Source organism: Giraffa tippelskirchi, chromosome 13 (genome assembly GCF_054371585.1).
Source record: "Giraffa tippelskirchi isolate mGirTip1 chromosome 13, T2T-mGirTip1v1.2.pri, whole genome shotgun sequence".
NCBI lineage: Eukaryota > Metazoa > Chordata > Mammalia > Artiodactyla > Giraffidae > Giraffa > Giraffa tippelskirchi.
Window position 1 is genome coordinate 13,659,246 of NC_137287.1, and position 23,883 is coordinate 13,683,128.

Consider the following 23,883-nt stretch of genomic DNA (forward strand, 5'->3'; position numbering starts at 1 on the left):
AGAAAGCTAACATTATAGCAGTGTTTGGGTTTTGATAGTGCTCCGGGTTTTCTAAACCCTAATGAGATAAATCTATGATTCATTAATTTTGAAAGCTCCACAGGGAGGACCATGGATACTTTCATTTTCAAATCCATTCACCTGCCTCAAATATTAGTACAATAGTATATAATGCCAAAGGAGAAATAAGGCTCCCAGAAAAGGGGGAAGTGGCATTCACCTGAAAGAGTTATCTCCATATTGAATAAAGGAGGGTGAGTAAGGGAATGAAACCTGGAGCACATTCTATGTCAACCCAATAGAATTTGAACATAGAGAGGAGTTGAGACTGTTGAGGGGACAAGCAGCATGTATACAAGAAATAGATTATTCCAGAAAAGAACACAATGTGATTGGCAAAACCACCATAAGAACAGTAACTTGAAGAAATACTGCAGATCAATTCAGGGTTGGGATCACAAGATACCATGGAGCTTCTTGTGGTAACCATTAGAAAGATCCATCCAGGAGCTCTGTGTTAGATGGGCTTGATTCAATCAAAGTGAAACCTCTAAGGAGGTTATGCAAGAAAGGACCTGGTGACTTTGCTTTAACATTGGTGGAGGAAAGGCAAAGGGAACTGAAGAGGTATGGTCCCAATTAGAGGGACAAACAGAGGAAGGTGTCCAAGATAACTGAGATTTTGAGCTAAGTGACTGAAATACTATGCAATTAACAATAGGAACAACAAAGAGGAAACATAGCTGGCAAGCCTTTGTACATATGGATCAGTGTACATTATGTATCAGTGTAATGATATTACAATGCCGTCCACATAAAATCTACCAGCTTGTTACTATATCAGTTGACCAAAAAGTCTTATTTTTTATCCTGATAAAAGAGGTTCCCCTGTCCGTTTCAGGTAGTCCTTTCACTTAAAAAAAAAAAGGCAGTGAAGGGAAAATGCTGTTCAGGATAACTGTTTCTACACTCTTTCAAGTTCCCAACAAAATATTCAAGAAGGCAAACAAATAGCCAAAGTAGCCCTGAAAACTAAAAAGTCCACCATATGCAAAAGTTACAGAGTAATTACCACTAAATATTATGGCAATGGAGAAACAAAGTTGAAGACCTGCGTGTTTCATTCATTATTTACCAATCAGTTAATGTACTTCAAGCATACTGTGTGTTGAATGTACAATGACTAATAAGACAGAGCCCCTACCCATGGAGGGGCTAGTTGGAGGAAATGGCAAGTAAGCAAGAAAAATGTGCAATACTATCATGATAATCTAATTAAATCCGTTAAGATTCTTCCGCAAGTAACAGAAATGGAGTCTGGCTAAAGAAAAAAGGAATTTATTGAAAGGATCTCACAGCTCAGTGACCCATTATAAAGGCAAGAATGAAGGAAAGCCAGCAGCAGGTCCACCCCTCGATCCCCCAGAAGCTATATACTATAGACACCCTGCCCCGTCTCCCGATACCATCATCAGCACCACCCCTGAACTGCAGATGGCTGCTGCCACTGGCACAAGAATGAGTTCTCCATGTCCCAGTTCCTTTCCTTCACTCACCCCATACTCAAAGTCTCTGGCTGAAAAGAATTGACTATCCTAGATGACACTTTTATACCCAAGTTGCTAGGACATGGTACCAGGAAACAGTATCTGTCATCCTTAGCTTCTATAGTAGGCAGTGGGCCCTCATACCAGACAAAGTCCATTTAATGAGAAATTTCCCAAACACGGAAAGACTCAGATGTTGGGCAAGCAGAGAAAAGACAAACATCCAGCATGCTGTTACTGGAGCCCCTGGGACAGATGATCAGCCCAGCCTTCCAGGACCAGTGAGAACTCCTCAGAGGTGAGATATCCAAACTGAACACTGAAGGGCTAAAAGGATAAAGGGATGGACACATCTGAGGAGGACGACACATTTTTCTTTAAAACTGTTTTCTTGGGACTTCCCTGGTGGTCCAGTGGTTAAGACTTCGAGCTCCCAAGGCAGGGGACCCGGGTTCGATTCCTGGTCAGGGAACTAGATCCCACATGCTGAAACTAAAAGTTCCTGCACGCTGCAATGGAGATCCCATATGCTGCAACTAAGATCCAGCGCAGCCAAATAAATAAATTAAAATAAATATTAAAAAAAAAAAAAAAACTGTTTTCTTTGAGTTTTATAGTTTCATACTTTAGATTTTAGGTCTTGATCTATTTAACTCAAAATGTGTGTGTGTGTGTGTGTGTGTGTGTACTTTTGGGGCATGTGGTTTGGTGGCAGTGGTTTTTTTGGTTTTTTGCCTATGGATGGTGCTGGTTGCCGCAGCACCATTAGTTGGGAAGGGTCTCCGAGGAATTGCTTTTGAACCTCTGTAAAAAATCAGTTAAGCGTATTTGTGAGTTTATTTTGGGGACCTCCATTCTGTCCTATTGATCTATATGTCCATCCTGCTACTAACACCATATGTTCTTGATTACTGTAGCAATCAGTAAGCTATAATATCAGGATGTATGATTCCTCCCATTTTATTCTTCCACAATATTGTTCAAGCTATTTTACATTCCCATGTTTTTCCTTATAAATTTTATAACAAGTTGTCTACTTCTACAAAAACCTTCCTAGGACTTTAATAGGAATTGCATTAAACCCATACATCAATTTGGGCAAAATTGATGTTTTACTCCATTGAGTCTTCCAATCCATGAACATTTATTTAGATTTACATTTAGATTTTTATTTACACTTACTTAGATTTTCATTGGTTTCTTATTTGACATCTTTCCTCATTTCTAACATAAGCATACACTGCTGGAAATTTCTCTCTGAGCACTGCCTGAGCTGCATCATATACAATTTTTTTTTACTATCATCCAGTGCTACGTATTTTTTCATTTCCTTTGAGACTTCCTCTTTGGCCCAACGCTTACTTAGAAATGTGTTGTTTAATTTCCACATATTTGTAGAGATTTTCCTTTTGTTTTTATTATTGATTTCTAGTTTGATTCCATTATGATCAGAGAACACACTCTGTAAGATTTTAATACTTTCAAATCTGCCGAGGTTTGTTCTATGGCCTAGAACATGGTCTATCTTGGTGAGTGTTCCATAGGCACTTGGAAGAAATGTATATTCTGCTATTGCTGGGTGATATGTTCCTTATATGTCAACTAGCTTCTACTGACTAACTCACCATTTTACTCAACCTACCTATGTCATTGAATTTGATGTAAGTTTCTTGTAAACATCCTATATTTGGGTCATTTTTTAAATCCACTCTGCCAATCTTTATCATTTGATTGATATATTTAGAATATTTACATTTGAAGTAATTGCTGCTAAGTCACCTCAGTCGTGTCCGACTCTGTGCGACCCCATAGACGGCAGCCCACCAGGCTCCCCTGTCCCTGGGATTCTCCAGGCAAGAACACTGGAGTGGGGTGCCATTTCCTTCTCCAATGCATGAAAGTGGAAAGTGAAAGTGAAGTTGCTCATTCGTGTCTGACTCTTAGCAACCCCATGGACTGCAGCCCACCAGGCTCCTCCGTCCATGGGATTTTCCAGGCAAGAGTACTAGAGTGGGGTGCCATTGCCTTCTCTGTTGAAGTAATTACTTATGCACTAAAATAGCCTACCATTTTATTATTTGTTTCCTGCTTATTTCCTCTGATTCTCATTCCTGTTATTCATTTGATTTCCTGCGGGTTACTTAAACATTTTTAGGATTCCATTTTTATTTTTTGTTTTTGATTTTATCTCTAAGTATAGTGTTTGTGGGCTTCCCTCATAGCTCAGTTGGTAAAGAATCTGCCTGTAATGCAGGAGACTCGGGTTCAATTCCTGGGTCGGGAAGATTCCCTGGAGAAGGAAATGGCAACCCACTCCAGAATTCTTGCCTGGAGAATCCCATGGACAGAGGAGCCTGGTGGGCTACAGTCCATGGGGTTGCAAGAGTCGGACACAACTGAGTGACTTTCACTGAGATAGTGTTTGTAGTGGTTGTTATGAGTATAAAAATATACATACATGACCCATCAAGTCTACTAGTAAAAAAATTTTACCAGCTTCAAGTGAAGTGTGGAAACATCACTTCCATTCAGATCCCTTTAATTTTCTCTTTTAAATTATATATCATTGTCCTGAGTATCACATGGTGTTAAAATTTTTGTTTCAGGACTTCCCTGGTGGCCCAGTGGCTAAGACTCCAAGCTCCCAGTACAAGGGGCCCAGGTTCAATCCCTAGTCAGGGAACTAGATCCCACATGCTGCAACTAAGAGTTTGCATGCCTCAACTAAAGGTTCTGTATGCTGCAACAAAGACTGAAGATCCCACCTGCCGCAACTAAGACCCAGTGTAGCCAAATAGAAATGTTTAAAAATATTCTGCTTCAATCATCGAATATGATTATAAAAATTATGAGGAAAATGATCATCTACTGTATGTACTCATATTTCCGCTCTTTTCATCATTCTGCCTTCCTTTCTCATGCTTTAAGAATCTTTCTTTCATCACTGCATTAGGTTTGAATAGCTTCCTTTAACTGATCTTAAAGGCAGATTTGCTACAAACAGACTCAGTGTTTTTTAATCCGATAATGTGTTTAGTTAATCTTCATTTTGGAGGATAGTTTTGCCAGACACAGAAACCATGATTGACAGGTATTTTCTTTCAACACTTGAACACGTGCCACTTCTCTCCGGCCTCAATGATTTCAGATGAGAGATCTGATGTCAAATTGATGTTAGTTCACAGTTTATCTCTAGCATCTTTCAAGATCTTTTTCTTCTTTAGTTTTCAGATTATTAATTGTAAGGTATCTTCATGTGGATTTCCTTGGTTCTATCCTATTTGGAGTTTATTCTCTCTGCTATTCAGGTTGGGTAAATTCTATTGACTTGCCCTGGTCACAGATCATTGTGTTAATTGGTAAGGTCCCTGGCTCTATCCTCTGTCATCTCCACTCTATTACTGCACCCGTTCAGTGAGCTTTTATTTCTGTTAACTGTATTTTTTCAATTGTATAATTCCCTCTTGGTTCCTTTTATAACTTCCATTTCTCTGCTGAGATTTTTTATTTTTTTCATTTGTTTCAACAGACTTTGTAAGTGATTGCTGAAGCATTTTTATGACAGCTGCTTTAAAATCCTTGTCAGATGACTCCACCATCTGATTCATCTGGTGTTAGTGTCAGTTCATTATCTTTTTTTGCTCAAGTTGTGATTTTCATGGTTCTTGGAATGACAGGTGATTTTTTTCACTGCATCCTAGACATTTTGTCTACTATGTTAGGAGGCTCTAAATTCTATTTCATTCTTTCATTTTAGCAGCAGCCACTTAGTTTAGGTTGAGCTTGCAGGTCCTGGACTATTTTGTATGCTGTGGCTCCAATGGCCGTTTAATTTTCAGAGGCTTTGCAATGTAATTTTGCTTGGGCTCCCACTGATCTCGGGTGGTACCGTCAGAGGGGGTGAAAGAGGTTTCACGTGGAGGAGGGGAATCTCAGGCCAGCAGGCTTCCCATACAGGCAGCTTATTTGGCAGCATTGCTCTGGCCAGTGGATAGTTACTGGTAGCCCCAGTAACTCTGAATGGGAGAGGGGAGTCTCAGGACAAGAATAAAGAGGCCTGGCTTCCCTAGACAGGCCACTTCTTGTGGAGGGGACTGCCACCCAACCACCATGCTATCTCTCAGTGAAGGAAAGGAGTCTTGGGCCCAGCAGGCACAGAGAACATTTCACAGGCCAGGTCGATTACTGTAGGAGTAAGGTGGTAAGGAGAGGGTCTCTCTCCTTCCATTTTTACTTGACCATCTGATATATCTTAGCAGGAGTGAGTAATTCATGGTCCAACAGGGAAGAAGAGCATTTGTCCCACCTGCTTATTATTAGTGGGGCTCCCAATTGATCCCCTTTGCAACTGGTTCTGGGCTCACTGGAATCTGTTACAGGGACTCTCATTGCATACAAGGGAGGGACAAACCTAACTGAGTGGGCTTCTGTTGCTAGATTAAGGCTTAGTAGACACAGAGTCTGGGTAAAATTTCAGTCTTTCATTTTTGACAGGGGATGAAGAGTTCAATGCAGTGTTCAATATACTGCAGCCCATGGGCCAAAGTCAGGCTACTGCCTGTCTCTGTAGGTAAGGTTTTATTGGAATACTGTCACCCACATTTGTTTACTTTTATCTATGGTTGCTTTGGGGCTACAATGGCATAGTTGAAAAGCTGCAACAAGATCATATAACCCACAAACCTTAAAAAGTCACCATCTGGCCCTTTAAGAAAAGGTTTGCTAACCCCTGATTTAGAGATTTATTCCATACTACAGAGCAAAATAAATTCTAAACTGGTTAAGCAAACTGTTAAAAAAAAAAAAAAAAAGTACAAACAGGAGGAGGACTTAGGGAGGACAGAGGAGCAGGAAGCATCAGGAATCTGTCTCCCCACCTGGTCATGAATCTCAATCTGCCTGCTGTTCTTTGTCTTTGACCTGGGAGTCCTGGGTCCTCCACCGGCATCTATGAAACTCTACCAGGTGAATATGTTGGCTTGTAAGTAGGCTGAAAGAAGAGACCCTCCACAGTTCTTGACAGTTAATACTAGCCCCTGGTTCCTTTGAACTCCTCATGTCACAGAAACAAAAATTTTCTCAGGAACCAAGGGGACCTCCAAGACATCTCTTTGTGTGTGTGTGTTCTCAGTCATGTCTCACTCTTTGTGATCCCATGGATTGTAGCCCACCAGGCTCCTCTGTCTATGGGATTTTTTCAGGCAAGAATACTGGAACAGGTTGCCATTTCCTTCTCCAGGGATTCTTCCCAACCCAGGGATCAAACTCATGTATCCTGTGTCTCCTGCATTGCAGGTAGATTCTTTACCCGAGCCACCTGGGAAGCCCTTAGTATTCTCCTTTACAGTCGTAGAAGTTAAGAGAAGATTACAGGAGGAGCCATTAGTGGCTCAGACTCTTCACTGACAGAATCACTCACCTTTGCAAAGAAGCATCATATTGAGGTACTGATACAGCACAAAGGAAATGTGGCTGCCTCGTCGAGGAAGGAAGTTAGAAACACCAACCATGACCAGGTGACCAAGTACAAATATGAGCAGTTACAAATACACATGTCTTTCTTGCTTGGATATACATAATTATCTTTCCTCCCCTCCAACTATTTTATGTAAGACAGGTCAGTGGTGGTTAACCTTATAATCTCATCCCTAGGTAGAGGATCTCAAAAGAGAGTGAAGGGAAAGAATGAATACATCCTCCCTTTCATGAGTAACAATTATAACAGTTTAGGGAGAAGCAAATGTTTTGTTTTTATTACGGTTTGAAATGTGAATACAGGTAGAAGGGTGTGTACAGATGCTGAGCATCTAAAGAGGCAGACAGTGCTATTAATACTGAGTCCTGTGCCACCCCTTATAAGTAGGGGCTAAGATGCCCTAATACCATATTTCTCAGATTCCCTTGTCCGAGAGGTTCTGATTTAGACTCCACCAGTGAGAGGCACTTATGCCAAGACTTGATGGCAAGAAAGGAGAAATCGTTATTCTTCACTGGCAGCAGCTGGCAGACACAAGGGCGTACAACAAACACTGAGTCTGAAGCGGCTTCAAGCAAGCTCCTGGGACACATTTGCTTTAATGTTGCCAGCGTTTCAGGTCACTTCCAGCAGTGTCCTGCGAGCCCAGCACTTCTCCACTTTCTCCAAGCAAGGAGCAGTTCTCTCTGCCCTTCATTACCCCAGGCCTTTCAATGGCTGTGTAAGCATTCAGTTAATTTACTTTATTAAATCTGTTCTTGCGAAAATACCCAGGGTGGTTTCTGTTTTCCTGACTGGGACAGATGGGAAGGATTCAGCCTGGTGGAGATCAGAGCGGGGAAGAGAGGCAGCACAGGATGTATGAAGGTTAAAACAGAAAACAAAGCTGAACAAGTAGATCAGGACTATGCTAGAGAGGGTCTTCCTCGGGTTCGGGGTTTTATATAATTCTGTCACCTGACAAATGTTTACTAAGCAATTACTACATGCTAGGCTCTGTTTTCAGTATTGGAAAGAAAAATGAAGACTCTTAGGTTGGGGAGGAGATGAGAAGGGCAAGAGGAGACAGTTAATAAGCAAGACCTAATCTGTTAATTGGCAATAAGTGCTATGGAGAAATTCCAAGCGGTGTCAGGGGACCGGAGGAAGGCTGTTATTTTAAAAAGGTGGTCAAGGGACAGCCTCTCTGATAGAGGCTCACTGAGCAGAGATCTCAGTGAGCAGACAAGAGACCAGAAAGCCAGGGAGGAGTCTGAGTTGAGTGTATTCGGGGAACAGCAAGAAGGCTAGTAAGGTGAGATGAGGCACGGAAGATCAGATCCTTGGAGGCCTCTGTAAGGACTCAGGGTTTGGTTCTGAGAGAGATTAGAACCCCTGGGAGTTTTGAGTAAAAGAGTTACATGATCTGAGGCATCCAACTGCTGTGCAGGGAACAGCAGTGGAGATGACTGAGTAGAACCAGGAACAGCAGTTAGGAGATCACTTACGACAATAAAAGGGACATATGACAGTGACTTGGATCCAGGCATAGCAGTATAAATGCTGAAAAGTAGTTATACTCTGGATATAGTTTGAAAAGATGTGCTCATGGAATAGATGTGGGAGGGTACAAAAGCAAACAAACAGAAAAACAACAGAAGAATAGAAACGACTCCCAGGGTTCTGGCCTGAGTAACTGAAAGGACAGTGTTGTCATAAATCACTGGAGTGAAGACTGAGGAGAACAGATTCAGGAGAGGAAATCAGGAATTCTGTTTCTGACACTTTAAGATGCCTATTACACATCCCAATTGATATGTTAAGTAAGAAGTAATGAACAGCTACCATAAGGCTTCAGAGAACAGAATGGCTAAATGAGAACTGAACTTCAGAGATTAACCTGGTTAATGTCAGATAAATTGAGCAGGTGGGGGAAGGGATTCACTGGGGGTCAGAAGTAGAGGGAAAAAAAAACCTAGCTTCAATGTTCAAGAGGACAATCTGAACTTCAAGGATGGCAATGGATGAAAATGGATTGGGGAGGAGGTTCTCAATGGGGTCAACACTATCTGGGGGTATTCTGGAAATTCACTGAAATACTGTTGTTATCAAAATGGTTGGGGGGCACTACTGGCAATAAGTGAGGAGGGGGCAAGCCTTTCACATCTCCTCTAATGTTTAAGACAGCCCCCTCCTCCAACTCCCCCCCACACAAAGGGTCTTTTATAAGCCACTTCCTTTCAAATGACTTACTACACCTCCATACTTGTGAAAAACCTGATTATAATCATCCATGCTTAGATTCCAACTTCATTTTACAGATAAAGTATTTTCTGAACATTCTACCATACACTGAATTTTCCAGGAACGTAGCTACTATGGAAAATGAGGACAGAAAACTTTCTTTGACGCGAAGCTTTTGTAAGAAATTTCACCATTTTGAAAACCCACACCACAGAGAATAATGCTGCTTCGAGTATTTAAGTCACTAACACAATACATGTATCCCATGTTATATGTGTAGGTGTCACCTATAAATACAATACAAAAGAGATTTAAGATGCTTTTGGTAGACTTGAAACCAAATATTAAGTTAACATATGAAATATTAAGACATGAAATGCAGGATTCTCACAAATCAAAGTTGTTTAAGAAGTTACTGTGGTCATTTTATGTATTGCTAATTTTTATAGCACAGTGATGAGAAATCTATCTTGCAATAATTATTTGAAATTGAACTTACTTATTTGAGGACTGCCTGTCATCTTTAAATCTTACACTGAAAGGGTCACCAGGGGCCCATCTCACTTCCTTTAACCACTCTTACTACCATTTCTGTTTCCAATCCACCCACATAGATCAAAGGAACAGAACCAAGAACTCAGAAACAAATCTACACTTATATGATCAATGAGTCTATGACAAAGGAGGCAAGAATACACAATAGGGAAGACAGCCTCTTCAGTAAATGATGTTGGGAATACTGGACAGTTACATGCAAAAGAATCAAAATGAACTATTTCCTCACACCATATACAAAAATAAACTCAAAATGGATCAAAGACTTAAATGTAAGGCCTGAAACTATCAAACTCCTAGAGGAAAACTTCAACAGCACACTCTTCAACATCAGTTTTAGCAATATTTTTTGGATATGTCTCCTAAGGCAAGGGAAACAAAAGCAAAAATAAATAAATGGGACTATATCGAACCAAAAAACTTTTACACAGTGAAGGAAACTCTCAACAACCAAAAAAGTAGCCTACTAAGTGGAAGAAGATATTTGCAAACAATATATCCAATAAGGGGTTGACATCCAAAATATATAAAAATACACACAACTTAATAGCAGCAACAAACAAACAACCCAATTAAAGAATGGGCAGGGGACCTGAATAGACACTTCCAGAGAGGAAATGCAGACAGCCAGCAGACACATGAAAAGATGCTCAATATCACTAATTACCAAGGAAATGCAAATCAAAACCACAATGAGACACCACTTGACATCTTTCAGAATCACTATCATCAAAAAGGCAACAAATAATAAGCGCCGGTGAGGATGTGGAGAAAAGGGAACCCTTGTGCAAGGCTGGTGTGACTGTAAATGGGTGCAGCCACTATGGAAAACAGTTATGGAGGCTCCTCAAAAAATCAAAAATAGAACTTCTATACGACCCAGCAATTTTACTACTGAATATCTACCCAAAGAAAACAAGAACAGTAATCGGAAAAGATACATGTACTCCAATGTTCAACGCAGCATTATTTACGAGAGCCAAGATACAGATGTAAACTTAGTGTCTACTGACAGAGGAATGGATAAAGAAACTGTGAAATAGATAGATAGATATATGGACACACACATGCACACACACAGAGTAATATTACTCAGCCATAAAAAGAATGAAATCTTGACATTTCCAGCAACATGGATGGACCTTGAGGCTACTATGGTAAGTAAAGTAAGTCAGAGAAACAAAGACAAACACCACATGACCTTAACTCATATGGGCAATCTATAAAACAAAATAAACAAAGAAAATGAAAACAGACTCAGATACAGAGAATCAGTCATGGTCAGAAGGGAGAGAAGGGAGCAGAGGGGAGAGAGGGCGGACAAAATAGGTGAAGGAACTAAGAGGTTCAAACCTCCAGTTTTATAATAAACAAATCACAGGGATATAATATACAACAGAAGGCATATCATCAACAATAGTGTAATAACTTTGTATGGGGACAGATGGTTACTAGACTTATTGTGGTGAGCCTTTCATAATGTATGCAAGTGTCAACTATGTCATATGCCTGAAACTAACATAATATTGTACGTCACTGCATTTTCATTAGAAAATACAATAATTTTAATGCTATCTTATTTGTGGGAATTTAATTCACAAGGGTGACTGAGCGCCAACACAGGCCAATGCTATTGAAGGAAGGTATTACTTACATATTCCGAGAAAGGTGCACACTATACCACACAGGGTTTGTTCAGGAGGCAGAGAGGAGTGAGAGGAAGGCCTGGGCCACAGCCTTTCCTGGAGTCGCCTCAGGAGAGGAAAGGCAGAGCAGGGTAAACGATGCCGGACTGGCCGCTGTGAATCATTCCAGTGGGCTCTGGACTACAGGGCTGTCTCTAGCTTTCCAGATCAGGCCCTGGCATGATTTAGGGCAGGGAAGATATTGGCTTGGTGTGTGAGAGAGTCAGATAAGGAGGTAGCTGAAGGCTACAGATTTAGAATCACAGATGAAAGGTATGTTCAAGGCAAGCTGTTGTTAATCTTTAGGACATAGCCCTGGGAGGGGCAGTCTCTATGAGCCTGCCAGAGCATCAAGAATACAGAAAATAAGGACTTCCCTGGTGGTCCAGTGGTTGAGAAACCACCTGCCAATGCAGGGGAAATGGATCTGATCCCTGGTCCAGGAAGATTCCACATGGCCCAGGGCAACTAAGCCCTTGCGCCACAACTGCTGAGGCAGTGTGACCTAAAGCCCACGCTCCGTAACAAGAGGAGCCCCGCAATGAGAAGCCCGTCCACCGCAACGAGAGAGTAAGTAGCCCCTGCTCGCCACAACTAGAGAAACCCATGCGTGGCAACAAAGACACAGCGCAGACAAAAATAAAACACAATAATAATAAAATATTTTTAAAAAAATACAGAAAGTAAGAAATTATAGTTATGTAACTGGCCCCGAGGTACAGAGATGACAATAGACAAATACAGAACATAAGAAAACAGAATAAATACATGCAATAGAAATTCATAGATTGATCCTAAAATGTATATGGAAATACCAAAGACCCAGAAGATAAGAAACAATCTTGAAAATTAAAAACCAAGACAGAGAACTTACACTGCATGATTTCAAACTTATTACAAAACCACAGTAATCAAGCCGATCGTGGTATTGGCTTAAGGACAAACACATCAGTGCAACAGAGTAAGAGTAGTCCAGAAACAGGCCTTCCTATATGCAGCTGACTGACTTTTCTACCAAGGCCTAAAAGTAGTTCAATGGTGAAAGGAAAATCCTTCTTAACAAATGGTGCTAAAACATGAGAATATCCATGTAGGTGATAGGTGGTGGAAAGAAACAATCTTGATCCTGACCTCACACCATTCATATAAATTAATTCAAGACCTAAACATAAAGGTTAAAACTATATATGAAGCTTCCAGAAGAAAACATGAACTATCTTTGTGACCTTCAAGTTGACAAAGACTTCTTAACATACAAAAAGGACTAACCAAAAGAGAAAAAAGGACAAATTAGACTTTATTCACATTGAAAACTTCAAAGGATACCATTAGGGAAATGAAAGAGGAAGCCACAGACTAAGAGAAAATAACAACAGTGTGCATCAGGCAAAACTCTCATATCCACAACATATAAAGAACTCCTACAAATCAATAATACAAAGTCAAACAATTCAGTTTGGGTACAATATCTGAACAGGTACAGCATAACTACAAAAGGCCAATATGCACGTGAAAAGGCACTCCTCATCATCAGCAGTTATCTGCAAAATGTAAATTAAAACCAAAATGGTACCACTTCACAATCAGAAAGATTTATAACCCCACATGATGGTGAGAAAATATAGCAACTTTCTTAAATTGCTGATGCAAGTATAAAATAGTAAAACCACACTGCAAACAGATTGGGAATTTCTTACAAATATATACCTGCCCTATGATTTAGCAATTCCACTCCTAGGTATATACCCAGATGAAATCAAACGTATGTTCACCCCAAAAAAAAGCACTGTACACACACATTCACAGTCATTTTATTCTTAATAGCTAAAATCTCAGAACAACCCAAACAACTATCAACAGATTAAAAACTGTGGTATGTTCTGATTTAGATACTGATTCACATACTGACTGTGTGTGTAGTCACTTAGTCACGTCCAGGTTCCTCTGCCCCCGGGATTTTCCCTGCAAGAATACTGAAGTGGGCTGCCATTTCCTATGCCAGAGGATCTTCCCAACCCAGGGATGGAACTCACCTCTTCCTGTATCTCCTGCCTGCAGGCGGATTCTTTACCACTGAGCCACGGAGGCTTCCCTGAGTACTATGCCTATACTGCTGCATAGTATTCAGCAATAAAAAGGAGTTAACTGATACACATTATATGTGGATGAATCTGAGAAACCTGATGTTGAGCTTAAGAAGCCATTAGCAAAAAGCTACACATTATATGATCCTATTCATGTGAAATTCTACAAAAGGCAAAACTAAACTACAGTGAGAACAAAGAGAACAACAGTTGCATGGCTGTCAGGGCAAGGGCTACTGCCCAGAGACAGTCATAAGTAAACTTGTAGGGGTGAGGAAAATAGTCTACAGCTTAATTCAGGTGTTTGATAAGGATTTTTTACATCCATCAAAATATGCTGAACTCATGTAACTAATTCATTCAAAATCATTACACTTTATTAAATGTAAATTAACTCTTTAAAATGGTAAAATGCATTGCATATAATAGACATACAAAAGTTGCCTAAAACAGAAATATTTGAACAAAAACAAATACCTTTGTCCATCTGCAAAGCTTCACCCCAGAGTGGCTCCCAATCAACTGATAACCTGAATGAAAAAACAGGGAACACAAAATTGAAATGCTTCAAAGCCTTATATCAAAAAGTGATTTGTTTATATATATATATATACACATACTATAAAAATGATTATAAAACTGTAGCAAAATCATTTTTCTTCATTTAAATAATAATAGACAACAATCCCCAAGGCCACTAAGGTTTAACTGACCAGGAGGGGACAACAATTTAAAATATATATTCATCTAATAACACAGGCTCAAAATACATAAAAAAACAATAAGCCAATCCAAAATCACAGGAAGTGATTTTAAGATCTCTCAGTTATCTAACAGATCTCATAGATCAAAACTCAGAGGAGCCCTAAGATCTGAAGCAACAAAGTAAACTTGATCAAGGGCACAGAGAAAGAGACTGCACTCAACAACTACAGGATGCACATGCTTTACAAGGACTCAAGGAACATTTATACAGATAAAAAAGAACCATATACTGCAGCAAACAGCAAAATCAAGTAACCATACATTTCTGTACAAAAAACGATGGGGGAACTGTCATCAGTAATCTTCAAAAATAAATAAAGAATCAGATGGGCAAGAGGAGATTAAAAGAAAGAAATATTGTCCTCAAAAGTGGGAAAATAAAATTCTAGGAACCTGACATGAATTCTCAGCACCCTCCACAACCTAGCATTTAAATTTTTTGAGCCACATGAGACATGAAAAGCATCGAAAAGCTACGCCAAAGCAATCACATTTCCTCATTTTAACACACTAATGGAGCAAACTAGTAGAACATACTGATTTCAGAAAGCATTTAATAAAGTTTCTCATGAGGCTTCAAGTAATAAACCACAATTATCATGAGTCTCTTGCACAAAAAGACCCTTGACTTGCAGACAAATGAGGTAAATGGAGAAATACAGCCTGGATGATGGCATAAGTGGATCAGTGGCTGGTTAAACACCCATGTTCACAGTGTGATGATTAATGGAACAAAGTCAATTTGGATTACAAGTCTCTAGTGGCAATATTATGAGGCTTTGTCTTTTATCCTCTTCCACATTTATGTAAACATCTTGCACATAAATAAAGAACTGCTTATCTACCTGAAGATGGAACCAAGCCCAAATGAATAGCTAATCTCAGATACAGAATAAGCATTTTATAGATTCCCGGAGAAAATTCTAGTTTTTTTGGACTCCTACATTATATGTTGCTCACAGCACTATCATAGAAACCACACTCTACTAGTTTTTTACATCTTTCTCTCCCAATATACACAGGGTTCTACAAAACTCTGCATTTAGGTAGGTAAAGACTGTACAGCACAGGGTGAAACGACCTTAGTTGACCAGAGTTCACACTATGCAGTTGCTAAGAATCCAAGGGCAGGATTTTTCTTCTTTCCAAGATGGAGTAACAGAGGGTTTAATTCCCACTTGAAATACCAAAACTGGACAAAAAATATGAAACGACAGTATTCAAGGCATGAAACATCTGGTAACAAAAGACGATGATCCAACAGAGATGGGAAACAAACAAGGTTGAGACTTACCATTACCCAAGCTTATTGTCTTGGAAGTTTCCAGGCTATGCAGCAGGGAGGGAGAACCTAAGTAGAGCTCAGCATTCTCCCTGAGCTGAGAACACAGAAGTAGAGTCTAGGCTAAACCCCTGTGGCTAAAGTTTGCAGGATCCAGTTTAGCAGAGACAAGGGCTACACAGAGACTGAACTCTGCAGAGGATTCCTATACTGCTTTGTGCATATGCGAGAGAAAAACTACCCAACAATGGGAAAGAACCATCTGAAAAGATTAAAGGTATGCCTGGTACTCACAGCTGGCTGGGAACTGTGCCTGTTCTTACCAGGCAGACAGATAACCTCAAGATTCCCAAGGCATTGGACAGAGTACATAGAAGGGTTCTGCCTCAATGGTGGGGGAAAAAATTAGCTCTGGTCTCATCCAACAAATCATAAAAGCAAGATTAAAAGGCTCAAGCTGTTTCCAAGTAATTTATCTTTGTCCCAGAATAAATCTCAGAAATGTTTTCAGGAATACAAAAATATCCAGCACTCCAAAAGGTAAAATTAGATCTGATATCCAATCAGATACCAGGCTCATTAGAAAGACCCTGATGCTGGGAAAGACTGAAGGCAAAAGAAGAGGGCAGCAGTGGATGTGATGATTGGATGGCATCACTGATTCAAAGGACATGAACTTGGGTGAACTCCAGGAGACAGCGAGGGACCGAGAGGCCTGGCATATTGTAGTCCATGGGGTCACAGAGTTAAAAATGACTCAGCAAGTGAACAACAATAACATCCAATTACCAAGCATGTAAAAAACCTACGAAAACATGACTAGTAATGAGGAAAATACTCCAGTAACAAAAACTGACCCACAAATGACACAGATGTTAGCAGATAAGGACACTGAAACAGTTGAAATTGTATTCCATAGGCTCCAAAAGTTAAGTGGAGACACGGAAGATAGAAAAAGACCTAAACTGACCTTCTAGAGATGAAAACTACCTCTAAGTTGGAACATACACTGGATAGAAATAATGAAAGAGTCAACATTAGAGAAGAAAAGATTACTGAGTTAAACTTGAAGACAGCAATAGAAACTATCCAATACTGTAAAGCAGGACAGACAAAATAATTTTAAAATATGAAAAGCACATCTATGAGCTGTGGGTCAAATTCAAGAAGCCTATTTATTGGAGTCCCCAGGGAAGAGGAAAGAGCCAGGGTAGCGGAAAAATACTTGAAGAAACAATGGCCAAAATTTGTGCAAATTCAATTAAAACTATATATCCACAGAAGTAAGAACCTCAACAAATCTCAAGTAAAGAAACATGAAGAAAGCTACATTGAGACATAATTAAAATCACTCAAAACCAGTAGTTAGAAGAAAATCTTAAAATTAACCAGGGGGTAAAAAACATTACATTTGAAAGGAACAAGCAAAAGATGACTACAGAGGCCTCATGAGAAGCAATGTGAGCCACTCGACAGTGGAACAACACCCGTCAAGTGCAAAAAAGAAGAAAACTGCCAACCTACAATTTTTAGGGTTGGGAAGATCCCCTGGAGGAGGCCATGGCAACCCACTCCAGTGTTCTTGCCTGGGAAATCCCATGGACACTCTGAGAAGCCCAGCAGGCTACAGGGCATGGAGTTACAAAGAATTGGACACGACTGTGAAACTTTCACAATTCTAAACACATCAATAAATATCCTTCAAAAATTAAATAACAACAAAAAAAATTAAATAACAAAAAAATCCTTCGAAAATGAAGGCAAAAGAAAGCCTTTTTCTGATATACAAAAGGTGAAATAATTCATCACCAGCAAGCCTACACTATAAGAAATGCTAAAAGGAGTCCTCCAGGCAGAAAGAAAAGGTCATCAGACAGAATATGGATCTACACAGACGAATGCAAAGTACCAAGAGTGGAAACCACATGAGTCAACATATAAGATTTCTTCCTAATTATTTAAATCTGTAATAGGTAATTGGCTGTTTGAACCAAAAGAACAAAAACATACTGCTGGGCTTAAAACATATGTAAAAGTAAAATGTATGAAAACAACTGCATAGAGGTTTGTGGGGAGCGAATAGAAGTATTGAAGGTTCTTCTACTTTACATAAAGTGGTATAACACCATGTGATGATATACTGTGATACCAGATAGTATAAAACCTCAAGAAACCACTAAGGAACAAAACGATGCTACAGTTAATAAGCCAAAAAAGAATAATACAAAAGGATCATTAAAAAAAAACCTAAAAGAAGATAATTAAACACGAGAAAGGAAATCAAAGAATCCACGAAACAAGTAGAAAACAAACAGCAAGATGACAGATTTAAACCTATTATAAAATAACTTTCATTTACTCTAATTAAAGGACACAGGGGCTTCCCTGGTGGTCCAGGGGTTAAGACTTCACCTTCTCATGCAGGGGGCATGGGATGGATCCCTGGTTAGGGGCTAAGACCCCACATGCCTTGTGGCCAAATAAACCAAAACATAAAACAGAAACAATATTGTAACAAATTCAATAAAGACTTTAAAAATGGTCCAAATTAAAAAAAAGTCTTAAAAAAACAACTTAAAAATTAAAAAAAGAAAAAGCATATATATTTCTATGTATAAAATCTGTATATTCTTGTCTGTCTCCTCTAAGAGGTCCAGAGTTCCTCGAAGGAGATAACTTCAAGTATCTTAAGTTCCTCTGTACAACCAGATCTGTCACATAAAAGGATCTCAATAATTATAGAAAGAGGGAGGGAGGCAAGGAAGTTGATCTACTCACCCCCAATTTACTATTCTTCCTTCTACAAGGAAACCAGGATTATTCATTCATTCAACTGCAGCCTTCTTAATAAGGTAGGACCACAGAAATCCAGATACACTTCTACATAAAACATTTCTAATTAACCCAGCCTAACATCATATGGTGTTTTTTTGTATTTAATAATTTTTTTAATAAACAATGACATGTAAAGAAGCCAGTGACTACATCTTCCATCTGCATACCTGAGCCTCACTGATGGTCAAGTACCAACCCAGTAAGCCAAGCAAAGAGGAAGCTTGCTGGTCCAAGCAGCCTACACAAAAGTGATCCACAGAAACAAGACTGTGGCTCCTCAAACAGCTCCAGTTGCCAAGGCCACACACAGCTGAGCCAACTGTAGCAGGACTTATCTTTTTTCTTCTTGGCAATTCCTATTTTATGTTTCCTTTTTTAAGTGATAAATCAGAACACTTAAGGGCTTCCCTGGTGGCTCAGCGGTAAAGAATCCGCCTGCAATGCAGGAGCCATGGGTTCGATCCCTGGGGTGGGAAGATGCCCTGGAGGAGGAAATGGCAATCCACTCCAGTATTCTTGCCTGGAGAATCCCACGGACAGAGGAGCCTGGCAGACCACAGTCCAAAGGGTCACAAAGAGTCGGACACGACTTAAGAGAGTTAGTATGTATGCACTCAGAACGCTTAAGAGTGTAGTATTGTAACAGTTCCTGAGGACTTTCACCTTGTTTAGTAAGGGCTTCTCGGAGAGCAGGAGTGATCATAGCTCTTCCTTCACTGGCTTCGCTCTTCACTGTGCTCCTGGTCACCCTCGTTTCCCCTCCCTGCTGCTCCTTTTCTCTCTGTATTAAAAAGAAATGAATGAAAGCCAGCATTGGCCATGTGAGAGGAAAATAAGAGCACGACAGTCATCCACATGTGGCATGGATAAAAGTGCTCCTCACAAACCTGTTTTCTCCCAAGTGATCACATTTCCAGTCACACAGTGAGCTCAAGAAACACCAGCACCTTTTTTTCCCCTATAAAAGGTGACTACATAGTCAAACACACACATTCGCAAAACATAAATCGATAATCCACTTATCTAGATGTCAAACAGTGTTCACGATCTGAGTACAGACAGCTGCCCAACTTTTGCAAGTTATTTCTCTGAATTTCAATTTTCTCACCTGAAAAGGAAGAAAAGTAATATCCAGGGAGCAGGATTGTGTCGAAGATTAAATGAAATGAAATGACCTGGCATGATGCCTGATACGTCATAGGACTTCACTAAATTATGGCTACTGGTGGTTGTAACATCTGCAAACCCCCAAAACAAGTCCAAAAATCGCTTTGGGTTGCCCAAACGGCCATCTGCTCACAAGTCAAGTTACTCCACCACCTCCACCTGTAGACCCAAAGGCTTCTTTTAGAAGATCCCATGGTGGAAATCTGTCTTCAGTGATAGAAATCTGAAGGATAATATAACCCTGGGTTTCCTTTTGCCTCTGACCACTAGAAAATTCACAGCCCAACTCTGATCACTGCATAGGACCTTGCATCATGCTTGTCCTACAGTCTCTGTCAGTGACATCATATTACAATGACCTTCATTCACTGTTTACATTGATTTCTTCCTCTCCTTGTTTTTTTTTTTTAAAGAGGCAAGATAGTAGCTACGAGACTCCTTTTTTTTTCTTATTTTTAATATTTATTTATTTGGCTGTTGGGTCTTAGTTGTGGCACGCAGATCTTCATTGCATCACACAGCATCCTTCTTTGTGCTGCATGGACTCCCTCGTTGTGGCCCTGGAGCCCAGCAGCTGCAGCACACAGGCTTAAGCTGTTCTGCAGCACGTGGGATCTTTGTTCCGCAACTAGGGATCCAACCTGTGTTCCCTGCATTGCAAGGCAGATGCTTAACCACTGGATCACCAGGGAAGTCCTTGATTTCTTTCCCTCTTTTTAAATCTCATTATACACGTGTATACATGTATACATGTGTATACAGTGTCTTTCTGGAAGATGGTTTAAGTGCTAATCAACAATTTTGAGACAACAAAGACTTGTGTCACACTTTTTAGAGGAGATACTCATCAGACCTCCCTAAGAGCTACAGAAATCCGAAATAACTCATCTGGGCAGAAACCCGGCCACCAAGCCCTAAACTACCCTCAGGGCCTGTCCATTTTCCATGTCCAGCCCCTAGTGAATCAGTGAGGACACTCACAGCAATGCCCCTTTCTACCTAAAAGTTAAAACAGCTCACAGATGACATACTGTCTCAAGTCTATGTCAAACTAATACAGAAAGGAGGAAGATGGTCCATGTTTGAGGCTGGGCAGGAAGGCAATAGGGATTTGCTGTCTCGTTTTGTCTATTCTAGTGAATGCTCAAAGTTCTCTATACATAAAATGTAAAACAAGATTAAACATTAAAAAAGAGAGAAAGAGAGGGACTTCCCTGGTGGTACAGTGGTTAAGAATCTGCTCGCCAATTCAAGGACACGGGTTTGATCCCTGCTCCAGGAAGATCCCACATGCCACAGGGCAATTAAGCCCGTGCCCCACAACTACGAGCCCATGTGCTGCAACTACTGAAGCCAGCGTGCCCTAGAGCCTGGGCTCTGCAACAAGAGAAACCACTACAATGAGAAGCCCACTCACTGTAACTCGAGAGTAGCCCACCCCGGCTCACCACAACTAGGGAAAGCCTTCACACAGCAATGAAGACCCAGCGCAGCTAAAAACAAATAAATAAAATTATTTTTTTAAAGAAAGAGAAAGTATACCAATGAAATTCAGAATTAACCTCCCTACCTTCTATTATTCTAGGGACGTTTCCAAAATAGGAAGTCAGTGAAAAAGCACGTTAGAGTAGTCAAATATACTAAATGAGACACCCAAATCCCACAGTGAGTTTATACACGTCCTAAAAGTTAGCATTCCAAATCACTAAATATAATCAAACAGCAAAGTTAATGAAAAGTTTTGCTGCTGTTAATAGTGTTCTCCAAGACATTTTTCCAGATGGAACTAAAAAAATTTATAAACAAACATCAATCATTTGTTCTTATCTATTAGGAAAGTAATCAGTTTTAATGCTGGGCATTTGCTTTAAAAAATATACCGCTATGATTTTGCTAAAATATTTAAAAATAAAAGAATTCTTTGGCTCTTTTTTAAGTCTACTTCAGACCCAAAAGCAAAGATGTGATCTTGAGAAGGAAGTTTCATGGTGGAGCAAAGTGAACTAACCTTGACCTTGGGAGTATTTAAATGTCTCTGAAATCATTCCACAGCGAGTTACTGTAATTACCTACCACATGCCAGAATTGACAGTAGGTGGCAACAGCTGACCTCCAAAGCCTGTCACCGTAAAACATCACCAGCTTATCTGCTTACCCTCAAAGCCACAGAAATCCAAAACTGGACCCAGCATGACACTGGCCTCTGACCACTGTGCTCAGAGCTCTACAGACAACCCCTTACAGTTTTACGAACTATTTTTTTGGTTGTACTGGGTCTTTATTGCTCCACAAAGGCTTTCTCTAGTTGCAGTGAGTGGGGGCTATTCTTCATTGTGATGCGCGGGGGTTGCATGGGTTTCTCACTGGGGTAACTTCTCTTGTTGCAGAGCACGGGCCTTGGACCATGCGGGCTTCAGCAGTTGTGCATGCGGGGTTAGCTGCTCCGCTGTATGCAGAATCTTCCTGGACCAGGGATTGAACTCATGTGCCCTGCAATGGCAGGCAGATTCCTATCCACTGTACCACCAGGGAAGTCCACCCTTCTGGTTTTAAATGTAAACTTCTAACCCCTATATAATGAACACACTCTTTAAAGAATGGCCATGGGACACCATCCATGTCCCATCACTGGAGAAATTATCTATTATAAATTGTGAGCGCAGCTACTCCAGATTCAATCATCTGAACACACAGTTCATATGGAAAGAGATCAGCAGCTGTGATTAAAGGTCTTGAGCATTCAGGACAAACATTCATCATTCTTCCCCTCTACGGCAGGTTAGTTCTATCTTCCCTATGCAACAGTAATTTCCTTTCTGAAAAGAAATACAATGGTTCATAACACTCTCCAAGGAAGTGCAGAGCCCCTTTCAAATTCTAACTCTCATCTCCTAGGTACAGACATTTTTCCCTGTTTGCCCAGAATATAACAACTGACACAGGGCCTGTATATTTTTATTTTTTATAGCCCTTTCAAAGGCTGAGCAAAAATAAATGAAGATCCCAGAACCAGTCAATCTGGATTCCTCCCTCTCCTGCAACCCCACTGAAGAACAAGTGACCAAGTTCTAAACTTTTAATTCCCAACCTATGAGTCCCCTCCATCCAACATGTCACAGCTTCTGCCCACAGCCATGGTTTCCTCTAAGGAACAACTGCAACAGCCGAACTAAAGTCTCCTTGTCTCCAACCTTTCACACCTTCCCAACGTTCAAACCCGTCACGCTTGTCTTGAAAGAAAACGCAAACCCTGGGACTTCCCTGGTAGTCAGGTGCTTAAGAATCCACCTGCCAATGCGGAGGATGTGGGTTCGATCCCTGGTCCAGGAACTAAGATCCCACATGCCACGAGGCAACTAAGCCTGTGTGCCACAACTACTGAGCCCATATGCTGCAACTACTGATGCTCAAGAGCCCTAGAGCCTGTGCTCTGCAACAAGAGAATCCATTGCAATGAGAAGCCCATGCACCGCAACTAGAGAGAGCCCATGGAGAGCAACAAAGACCCAGCGCAACCAAAAATAAATAACTTTTTTTTTAAGTTAATTAAAAAAAAAAAATGTTCTCTCCAATCTGCTATTTCCTGATAGGCAAAATGGAAAGCCGATTATAAGTTTACCTCCTAGGCAATTGGGAAAATGACTATAAATAAGTGAAAAGTTCTTTCTTCAGGCAGCGATATATGAATCTGACATAATGAGGGGAGCCAAAAAGTAGTACTAATTCTCTTTATTTAAAAAAAAAAAAAGATAGTATACAATATTACCTAATTCATCTTCACATCTTCATCCTAGAAACCACAGTACCACCCCAATACTGCCTAGGATAAAAACAGGACAAACAGGAATTTGTTAAAGATTTTAAGATAAAAGTTCCATCTAGTTGATTAAATGCCGAACAGGTGTATTGCAGCAAGCAGGCCATCTTTCTGATTGATTAAATTGTTTAAGTCTGTCTGTCTGGGTTTTTTTCATATTCATTTACTTATTCATTTGGCTGCATAGGGATTTAGTTGCTCCACAAACTCATGGGGTTTTAGTTCACCAACCAGGGATCGAATCCACATCCGCTTTGATGGAAGACAGTCTTAACCAATGGACCATCGGGAAAGTCCCTGTTTGGTTATTTTATTGATCTTTGTTTACCATCCACTGACTCCCTTCAATACCAATTCATGCAGGAAACACTGGATATAGACTCCCCAGTTCTCCAAAGGTCATTTTCCCCTACCATCAGCCTGGAGCCAGGCTGGCACAGCCAAAGT

At 40.3% G+C, this 23,883-nt stretch overlaps 2 protein-coding genes across 12 annotated transcripts in view; both read right to left on the bottom strand.

Annotated features, from left to right (window-relative positions):
• Positions 1–19,231, bottom strand: part of CALN1 (calneuron 1) — a 693,518-nt gene extending 674,287 nt beyond the window's left edge. For both annotated transcript variants that reach the window (XM_081558121.1, XM_081558116.1), the window contains exons 1-2: positions 19,116–19,231; positions 14,048–14,100 (exon numbers count right to left, since the gene is read on the bottom strand). The gene's annotated coding sequence lies outside the window, so the exon portion shown is untranslated. The remainder of the gene's footprint in view (positions 1–14,047; positions 14,101–19,115) is intronic.
• The window catches only part of LOC145532619 (S-adenosyl-L-methionine-dependent tRNA 4-demethylwyosine synthase TYW1), a 147,647-nt gene that overhangs the window by 102,463 nt on the left and 21,301 nt on the right, over positions 1–23,883 (bottom strand). For 6 of the 10 annotated variants that reach the window (XM_081558065.1, XM_081558068.1, XM_081558064.1 and 3 more), the window contains exons 8-9: positions 19,116–19,233; positions 14,048–14,100 (exon numbers count right to left, since the gene is read on the bottom strand). In XM_081558065.1, the coding sequence (XP_081414191.1) occupies positions 14,048–14,100; positions 19,116–19,233 (171 nt within the window). Of the gene's footprint in view, positions 1–14,047; positions 14,101–19,115; positions 19,234–19,560; positions 19,910–21,774; positions 21,875–23,883 lie in introns of those variants that run through there. The other 4 variants (XM_081558074.1, XM_081558073.1, XM_081558072.1 and 1 more) reach the window with 3 other exon arrangements.